Source organism: Clarias gariepinus, chromosome 10 (genome assembly GCF_024256425.1).
Source record: "Clarias gariepinus isolate MV-2021 ecotype Netherlands chromosome 10, CGAR_prim_01v2, whole genome shotgun sequence".
Taxonomy (NCBI): domain Eukaryota; kingdom Metazoa; phylum Chordata; class Actinopteri; order Siluriformes; family Clariidae; genus Clarias; species Clarias gariepinus.
The window spans coordinates 12,723,209-12,733,504 of record NC_071109.1 but is presented as its reverse complement, the minus strand read 5'-3'; the positions used below and the strand labels follow the sequence as shown (position 1 = coordinate 12,733,504).

Sequence of the window (10,296 nt, the reverse complement as noted above, 5' to 3'; positions counted from 1 at the left end):
AAGTACAAAAATTGTGACAAAAATCCAAACAACAAGGCACAAAAAGATTACCCTCTAACCTGTGATTTACAGTATTTACTCTATTTGATTCTACTGATGTCCTGTATGGATCAACAATTATGTCTTTAAATTTTCCATTATGACATCTTTATGTATTTCATGGTTAAATATCAACACATTCCAAGTACTGCAGTAAGAGTGAGAATTATGTGGTTTTATTAGGCTTATGGTTTGCAGAAAAAAAGTCCTCTGATAGCACATGCTAGTGAGGAAATTCCCCTGGTGTATGGCGTCACACTTCCTTATTCTCGTCTCACTTTAATAACCATAATCAACAGAACTTGTCATCTCATTTCAGAGTTTAAACCAATTGCTGTAATAGATCTATAGAAAAAATCATAGTTGGGATTTTTTTTTCCGTCAAACTTTGTTTTCTTTAACAACGCTAACACATTAACAGTTGTACTTCCTTTTTTAATGCTTTGCATTCAAGTGTAGCGGTTTAATATTCAGGCTTCCTGTTTAAGTGCTGAGTGGCACTTTGACTCTTGTTTATGACTCTCGGCTGTTTTTGTGTTGATATAAGTTTAAATCACCAGAGGAAAAAATCAGAATAAGACATTTAGCTATAATGGATGGAAGCTCATTATCATCACAGTCAGAGGAGGAATCTTCAAAACAGCTGTCTGTTTCCAAAGAAATCAATGAACAAACATCACTCCAGTCACGGTAAGTTAAGATTTATTTTAAACCACAATCATATTTTATATTTAAATAAAAAAAAAATCACAGCCTGTAAATGATTATTAGGATCGTTTGAACTAGAGTGAATTATGTACACAATCTTTTTTTTTCTTTTTTAACAAAAGAGGTTTGGACTATTAAACTTATGATACATCAAGTTTAATTTGCATGTATGAAAATTAGACATGCTGTTTTTACCCCAATGTCTATTATACCATCTCCCACCCAAACATGTTTTAAATGATTGGACTATATTTATGCTATATCTTCAGAATAGAAGAAGTGAAATGAGCTTTAGTCCCCAGTGAGCTTTAGTCCCCAACAGAGAACTGTTGTTCCCAGGACCCACCTAAATCTGAAATCCCCTCTACTGGTAACTGTTAAAGTGTGTTTTAAAGTGTGCTGTGGGAGTTAGGTGTCTTTGAAAAGACCAAAAATGCATTCCTGTAACTTGCATGCCTACACATTACAGTAGAGAAATGAAATCATTGATTATGAACTTTAACTCACATTGCTTGCTATGACTATACTATTATGTAATGAATGGGATTTTGCTGAAGTACACATCATCTTGACATTATTACTAGTACTAGCCGGAATGTCAGACATTTAGAAAGTTGCTGCATTTAAAAAATGTATAAGCTAGAATGTATGGCACATACATGTGTTTTGTTTTGGTACTGCTCAATTTGCTAAAGTTTTCATAGAGAAGCAAAGTTTGATATGTGATATGTGCAGTGCTCAGGCTGAAGTACTCAGTGAAGGATAGGTTTTCTTTTTGTTGACTTTCCCTGGTGACCATAACACTGGACAAAGCAAATATTTATGTTCAGTGCGTTTGAACAATTATTATTTTTGCCTGGTATGACAATTTGTAATGTTACCTCAGAGGACACAAATTTGATATACTGCTTTTACGTACATGCAATTACATACAGTGAATCAACATCATATTAATAATCATATTTGTAAGCATAACATATGGATTTATCTTAACGGTCACTTAAATATGATGGACACATATGTGGCCATATATGGTACATATATATGGTACATATATGTACAGCTATGTGTAAAAGTCAGTGCCCCCTCTTAAATTTTTTTTTTTTTTGCCATCTTCTATTTAATTTATATTTTTTGTGTGTAAAAACTTCATCTAATCACATGAGATCTTATTATTATACAAATACAACCTCAGATCAACAATAACATAAATCTTTTCACTGTGCAATTATTTACTTATCTACTAAGTAGACCACCGCTTCAATAGCTTGTAGATCCACCTTTAGCAGGCAATACCTTAAAGTAATCTTGTCCTGTATGACTTTATTAGGCTCTGACATAATTTTGGTTTATTTGTCTTTTCAACATTGCTTTAGTTCATTAAAGTTTCTGGTCATTCACATTTGCACAACTCTGTTAAAGCCCTACCAGAAGCATTTAATTTGGGTTGAGGTGTGTACTTTGACTAAACCAATCATAAACCTTAATTTATTTTTTGAGCCATTCTGATGTAGATTTAGTGTGCTCGGATCATTGCATGACCCAACTTTGACAATGCTTTAGCAGTCGGACAGATGGCCTCATGTTTGCCTTAAGAATACTTTGGTATACAGAGGAGTTTATGGTCAGTTCAATGAACTCCTCTGTATATGCTCTATAGGCTCATGTCCTGTGGCTGCAAAAATTAAATAAAAAATCCAAACCATCACCTTTCCACTGCCTTGTTTGTCAGTGAGTATTTCAATTCAATTCAATTCAATTTTATTTGTATACCGCTTTTAACAATTGTCATTGTCGCAAAGCAGCTTTACACAATCAAAAAAAATATTTATGTCTTTATGGAATGTAAGTGTGCATGAATCAAGATGAGCAGATCATCCTTGGTGAGCAAGCCGCAGTATGAGATGTTTCTTCTAAAATGCTTTTAGTTTTTCACCAAATGTTGCATTGGGCATTAAACCCAAACAACAGCGCTCTCATCTGTCCCTAGGACATTGTTCCAGAAGCTTCTGATTATACTTGTGATTTGCTCAAATGCATTTTTGTAAACATTTTTGTGAACAACATGTTCTTTTTAGACAGACAACCCACAGTAGTAACTTATAAACTTGGCAACTGTCTTTGATGCTTTTCACTTTTAAATAACCTTTCTCATTTAGAATGTTGAACTCCAAATTGTTTAGAAATAGTTTTATAACCCTTTCCGGACTAATGTAATCAACAATTGCATCTAATACCATTGCTTATGTCTTTCCCTTGTCATTGTGCTGTCACTTACCCACTTAAAACCTGTGGAAGCAGTAAGGGGGACTTAGTTTTGTTTTTGGAATGGTGAAAAAAGTTATGTTGTTATTTGTCCGAGGTTATGTTTTCCTAATACTGAGACCCAATATGATCATATTACTATCTGGAATCAAGAATTCAACATTGCTGTGGTATACGTATTGATGATGCTGATATCCCTTTTTGTAGACAAGTGGAGGATTTGGCCCAAACAGAGAGACTAATCTCTGGAGAGGAACACTTAACATTAATCACAGAAAGCATGTCAATTACATCTGCAGACCAGGAGAAACTTCAACTTCTTAACAAAAACACAGAGCTTCGCAGACTCAACAAAGAGGTAGACCAAACTCACATCATAACAAAAACAATATACTGTATTATTATTATTATTATTATTATTATTATTATTATCACTTTTATTACTATTCAAGATTCAAATAATAATTATAATTATTGGTGGCACGGTGGTGTAGTAGCTAGCACTGTTGCCTTGCACCTCCAGAGTCCAGGTTTGATTCCCGGGCAGGTTCGATTTCTGTCTCTGTGTGCATAGAATTTGCATGTTCTTTTCGTGCTTGGTGATTTTCCTTCCACAGTCCACAGACATGCAGATTAGGCTAATTGGCATTCCCAAGTTGTCCGTAGTGTGTAAACAAGTGTATGTGTGAGTGTGCCCTGTGATGAATTGACACCCTGTCCAGGGTGTACCCCGCCTTATGCCCTAAGTCTTCTGGGATAGGCTCCAGGTCCCCCGCGACCCTGAATACATGATAAAGCAGTATAGATAAGTGAGAGATTATTATTATTGTTTTTTTTATTATTATTAAGAAGCCTTAATTTATGCAGTTCTCATAATGCATCACAAAAGTGGCTGCTGAGTGAGACTGCACTCAGAGTAAACAGAGAACTGAAGGAAAGCTTCAGAAAACAGGAGAGTAGAACAAAAGTCAGCTTTTCTTCATTTCAATTAGAAATGCACACTCCGATTTTGTGTTGTTTATCTGAAAACCTTATTCCATTTTAAAAGAAACTGAGATAAGGAAACCGTTTAGCAGAAGGTCTGAATAAGATTTTGATGCACACCCTCCTGTTTACAATGATATTCTGTATCTGTGTATGTATATGTCACAGCTTATGAAGCTAAATGAGGACTGGGACCATATCTACCGTAGCACAACTACAGGCCTGCAACAGCGCGTGGCAGATCTGGAACAAGAAAGTTTAGCCCTCAAGCAACTCAACAGCAGACTCCTCATCAAAGTGGAACATGAACAGGTACACTCGCTCAGTGTCCAGGATCAAATGTATACTGATTAAAAGTTCAATAAGAAGATATAATTACCTATTATATTATATTACCTATAATGTGGTTTAAAGTAAATTAATACAGTTTAGTAATAGAACTCTTTAGAGACACATTTTCATTAACATGCGTGTGTTTATGTTAGGCTTAAAACTTAAACATTTATTTTAAACACATAAAAACTATATACTGTACTGTAAGTGCATCCCCAGCATGGCCACCTACATCTTGCAATTTAAGGATTTAAGCAACATAATTAAATAAAATTATATTATCATAGTACGTTTAAATAAGTTTTATACTTAACTGTCAGATAATGTATATTACAGCCATTACTTAATCAAACTACTTTAACATTAGGTTTGATATTTTTAATGGAATACATCAATATTGTGGGTATTTGTTGCAGCCATAGAGGGTTTTTCTATTACTGAATTTTCCATGCACAGAGCAGATTAGGTTGCCATAGGATATTTTGTTATCTTGCTCTCGAGTAAACACATTTTTAATTAAACTGATTTAATACCAGTTAAAAATGTCTGTGAGAACTCAATAATAAATATAATAACTTTCATGGTATAAGTTATGATTTACACAAGTGTAAAAAAGGTAAAACATGAAATTATAAGACTATGATAACTGTCTGAGCAGCTTGCTCATAGCTCAAGAACCACTTGTGCTCAATGAGCCTCTGGTCATAGTAGACCATGTCACTGTTGTGTACGCTCTGTGACTCCTCCCTGTAAAATACACTATGCATCACTTCCAACATGAATAACTGGGTTTGTAAGCTTAACCTTAAAACTGAATTGGGTGACTGTAAATATTTCAAATATTGTTGAACTGCCATTCTAGTATCCCAAATTTTCCTTGAGCAACAGAATGTGAATTCTTATGTCAATTGTTATAAATATAAGTGCTATTATGTGCTTATTATATAAGTATTATGGGTTTTCGCAGAACGTCAGGGCTTGTGAAGTGCAGTCAGTTGATCAGGGATATTGCACTCAGTCTTTCAGTGACTGCAGCTTATAGGTTCCATTCCAGGCAGACACAACAACAATTGGTGTCACTAATTAGGTTTCCTCTTTGCATTCTGGAAATGGATGGTATTTATGAAATAATGTGCTATAAAGGGTTTGAAACAAATACTTGTGTATATTGTTTGCAAGATTGTGCACCTGTAGACATTATATGATGTTGGTTTCACAGCTTCTGATGTCTGACTCTGATGCTATAATAAATCGGAGATTTTATACATCATAAGATTCCATATCTTCTAGCAAAATCTAAATATAGAAATGAACATCAAATATAAATATGAATACTATAGGACAATCTACTGTTGCACGTGTTTACTGTGATTAAGATCTATATTTGTGTGCAGAATAAAAGTGACTACTATGAACACACGCTGATGCAAGAGCTAAAAAAAAATCAGCATCTTCAAGAATACATCCGCCTCCTGGAGAACCGTCTTCAACACACTGATACCCTGAAAGACTGGGGCTTAGGAACTCAGGTGACCTCTTGTTTAGGAGTTTTATAATCACACATTTTTTTTCTTTGCTCTGGCAATACATAGCATGACTCATCATTTTCATTTTCTCTATTTTCTTTCTTTCTAGAATATGTCAGCTGTTATCAGCCCACCAGAAGCTCATGTCCTGGAGCTAAGTTCAAAATCTTCAACTTCCACTGCTCTGTCTCTGGACCTCCACCACAGGACTAGGTCCAGCCGTGCACATCCTGAAAGCCGCGAGAAGCAGAATGATGCCATTAAGGAGGTTCAGGACCTTAAGGAGCAGCTGGAAGCCTTAAGGTGCCAGGTGAGCGAATATCTTTCAACAGATTGTCATTTAAAGATTCCTTTGTGTGGACAGATGGGGTTGTGTGAAGAATAAGTGGCTAAAATGTCAGATAGAAGTTTTTATATGCTACCAAATGAAACTCCAAACCACCCTGCAATATTTAGCTCTACTTTGAGTGGACAGACAGCGCCACCCAGTGGATTTAGTTATAAAGTTCCGTATTCACAGAATTTACAGGATTTTTCACCTCCTCTTATGCAATTCTACTGATGTAAGACTTAAATCAAATCAGAACTGTGCCCATTGCAGGTGTATTTTGATGTAGCTGTAAGAACAATTAACTCTATTAGATTTACACAACTCTCATCTACATAGCCACATGAAACCATCACTTTACTGTAAATCACTGCTCTGCTTAGTACTACACGTGTGGAAATAAAGAGACAATGATTTAAGCTGATAATTAACATCACCCATGTAGGATTTACATCAATAATAATTTCAGTAAATATAGTCTGCTCTCCAGCCGCTAACCAAGTGAAGCAACCTTCACTTGGTGCTTCCAAGTAAAGGTTGCCTGCTTCCAGAGGCTTGTACAGAGGGTACTATGATGGGTGCATCATTTCAAGTGCTTGCCTTCTTACCCTGAAGCACCTATTGTTTTATAATAGGGTATAACTTATGCCCACACAGCTGTTTAAGTCCAATCCTGTGAGCTCTCTTTGCATTTCATGTGTGTGTGTGTGTGTGTGTGTGTGTGTGGTTTTTATTTTCCCAGACTAAAATCTATGAAGCAGACTATAAAATTGAGCAGAAGGACCATGAACGCATGCTCCAAGAGAACAAGAGGCTCCGGCGTCGTGAGGGCGAGATGCGGCAGCAGATGGCGCTGTTGCAAGAACAGGTGATTTGAGGCCCAGCTCCTTCATTGTCTTTTAAAAAATTTAAATTGTTTTGGCTTGTAATGAGGTTTCTCAAGGTCAACAAATGCTTTAGTCAAGCATTTAAAAAAATGCTATTTGCATGACCTTTTATTTAAAAATGAGTCAGTAGTTAAATTACCCTAAGCAGTGGTCTATAGTTTGCAATGGCTAAACATACGACATTAGAAAAAATGGAACTCTTCAGCAAAACAAAAAACACACACTCATTAATTCAATTCAATTCAATTTTATTTGTATAGCGCTTTTAGCAATTTTCATTGCCGCAAAGCAGCTTTACACAGTCAAAAGAATTATAAGATGCAGCTGTTTTATCTGCACCTTAATGAGCAATAGAGCATCAACGTTTTTTTTTCTTTACTCTTGTCAGGAATTTTTCTAGATATTTTCTTCAGAAACATCAAATTTGACCTTTTAATAGAAACTATGTTATAATGTCACTTAAACCTTATGCATATTCTAGCCCTTATTAACTTTACAGTTTGTTCCCAAATAGACAGTGTTAGGCATGTCTATTTTCATACACATATGAAAAACTCATTGTCATTTTCCACCTTTTAAACAAATCAGTTGATGTTTTAATATTTTTGAGTGAAACGAAAAAAAAAAATGCTTTTATCCAGCTGAAGGTATATGAGGATGACTTTCATAAGGAGCGCTCAGATAAGCAGCTTCTTCAGCGGCTTCTGATGAAGAAAGCACCAGTGGGGCAGGAGCCAGCACTAATCCACCGCTGTAATAATGACCAGGAGCGGCCAAGAGGAGAGAGAAGAAGGATAAGAGAGGAACAGAGGGCAGCTGTCATGTGTCCAAAACACTGTGAGAACCGAGGACACCTAGAGTATCCCTAAGATATACACAGGTCTAGTTATAAATGTGACTGTATTTAAGGCTACTTGGTAAAACATCAAAAAAAAAGTATTGTAATTCAAATTTTTCAGCCACTTTACACACGGATTAATATATAGACTTTAAAATGTCTTTATCTGAGGCTTTATATTTAGTTTTGTATGACTGTTTTGATGCTTAAATTTTACATTTTTTATTTTCTTTCTTACTGACAATGTTAATGCCAATTTGTAACAAAATATTTTAAAGGTTAAATATATTATTTTCTTTGCCATATAGTGCAATTCTGCTTATAACAATATACTAATGGGGTGTTCCAATAATTTAAAAAGACCATCAGAAAATGATTACACCATATTTTATGCTATTGCTATTTAACTAGCTAGTATGTTATTTATATAACTATTTTTTTAACTGGTTCACCTTGTGTTAAAATATGCTATCACTGTTTAAATTTAACAAGACTTTCTACATTCTACATATTTATAGAGATGTTTAGGTCTATAAATAGTCTAGCACCTTAAAAAATACTTATTTAGTACACACACACACACACACACACACACACACACACACACATATATACATATACCACTGGTTTTATTTTAAAAAATGTGAATATACCACAATAAAAGATTGAGATTTATTTAACTGTACATTTGGCTCTTTATAATACTGTACATTTGGCTCTGAATTACAGCATGCTGTTATTGTTTTGTTGTAATGTAATGGTTGTTTTGTTGAAAATACATAAGCATATAGTTACACACTGAAATAATAGCAATTATTAATTCTTATGTTGTAGGCTAATAATCTTAGAAGCCAAACACATTTCATATTCTTTCAATGACTTGGCAAACACCTGTCATGGGGTCATGCACTGCATGAAACAATGTTATGATGACCTGTAAATAATCTGTGAATGCTTAAATAAACAGTCTGCTGAAATACTGTATCAGGTACATAAAACTTATATTGTGTATACACTTTAGGCTGGGCATAAGTGCATACTGTAAAATGTATATTGACCAAAGAACAATTAATTCATCAATACATTTTCTGCAACACAATGAATTCTGTTTTGTTTATTTATTACATACCTTAATTGATCTATAAGGTAAACATTGATACCCTTCCATATAATCATCATTACAACATTATTACATCTAATACGATTTTCTCTTAGTAATACAGTATACAGAAAAGCACACTCTATAAGATTTATTGTAAATTATGTTATGACTAAACCATCTACAAATATAATATTTAAGCGTCATTGTATATTCTGAGACTCCAATGATCTTGATGTGCTGTAATTATATGTCAAATATGAGATTATTTATCAGTTCTGTGTTGTCGCTTTAATCATCTAAAATCATATAAACCTATTTTTAAAAATCAATAATATTTCATCTTGATTCACAAGCACGTTAAGTTTTGTGTTATAAGAACAGCAACATCTGCCATATGATTAAACTAACACCAATATATGTTAACCAAACGGTCAACAGCCACAGCCAAAGCTAATTCCAAAACCTAGAAAGAGGAATTATGTTAATACTGTAGGTTTACTAAAAAACCAAACCTAAAGGAATTAAGTGCTTATAAATAAATAAATAAATAAATAAAAAAGATGATGATTATCTACTCTGTCTTGCACAATTAAAATTTTTTTAAATATATATATATATATATATATATATATATATATATATATTTTTTTTTTTTTTCAATTTTCTTCCCTAATTTAGTCGTGGCCAATTCCTCCCCGTCACTAGGGGGCTCCCACATTAAGGCTACTACCACCACTCAGCCAGGAGGGCGACAATTACATTTTTTGTTGGTAGTAGCAGTAGTAGTATTATTATCAGTAAACTGTGCATTTTTTTATAAAAAGAACTCAGTATCAATGTAAATGAATAATTTTTTCCTAAGAGAAGGTCCGTTGTACTGTAATTGCCAGTCATGAAACCTAAACACACACACTACAAGCAATTTGGGAACGCCATTTAGCCTAATCTGCAAGTCTTTGGGAGGATACCCACCAAGCACAGGGAGAACATGCAAACTCCATGCACGCAGAGACAGGAATCGAACCTAGTCGGAAATCGAAGGCAACAGTCCTAACCACTACACCACCGAGCCTACTTAAACATATTTTGTAAAAATTGTTCATGTACAGTTTCATGTAAAAGTATTTGGCCCTTTCCTGATTATTTTTTTTTACTATCTATCACACTTAAATGATTCAGATTATCAAACTATTTTTTATATTACACAAAGATGTATTTACACAATACAATTAGCATTTTTGCAGTTTCACAATGCAGCTTAAAAATGAGTATTTCAAGGGAAAAAA

General features: G+C 34.3%; 1 protein-coding gene across 1 annotated transcript; it reads left to right on the top strand.

Annotated features, from left to right (window-relative positions):
• The first annotated feature begins 317 nt into the window (after positions 1–317).
• si:ch211-153b23.7 (TNFAIP3-interacting protein 3) lies at positions 318–9,007 on the top strand. The gene is made up of 7 exons (XM_053505082.1): positions 318–729; positions 3,220–3,370; positions 4,165–4,308; positions 5,724–5,858; positions 5,965–6,165; positions 6,926–7,051; positions 7,712–9,007. The coding sequence occupies exons 1-7, from the start codon at positions 632–634 to the stop codon at positions 7,937–7,939; spliced, it is 1,083 nt and encodes a 360-aa protein (XP_053361057.1). The 5' UTR covers positions 318–631; the 3' UTR covers positions 7,940–9,007.
• The last annotated feature ends 1,289 nt before the right edge of the window (positions 9,008–10,296 follow it).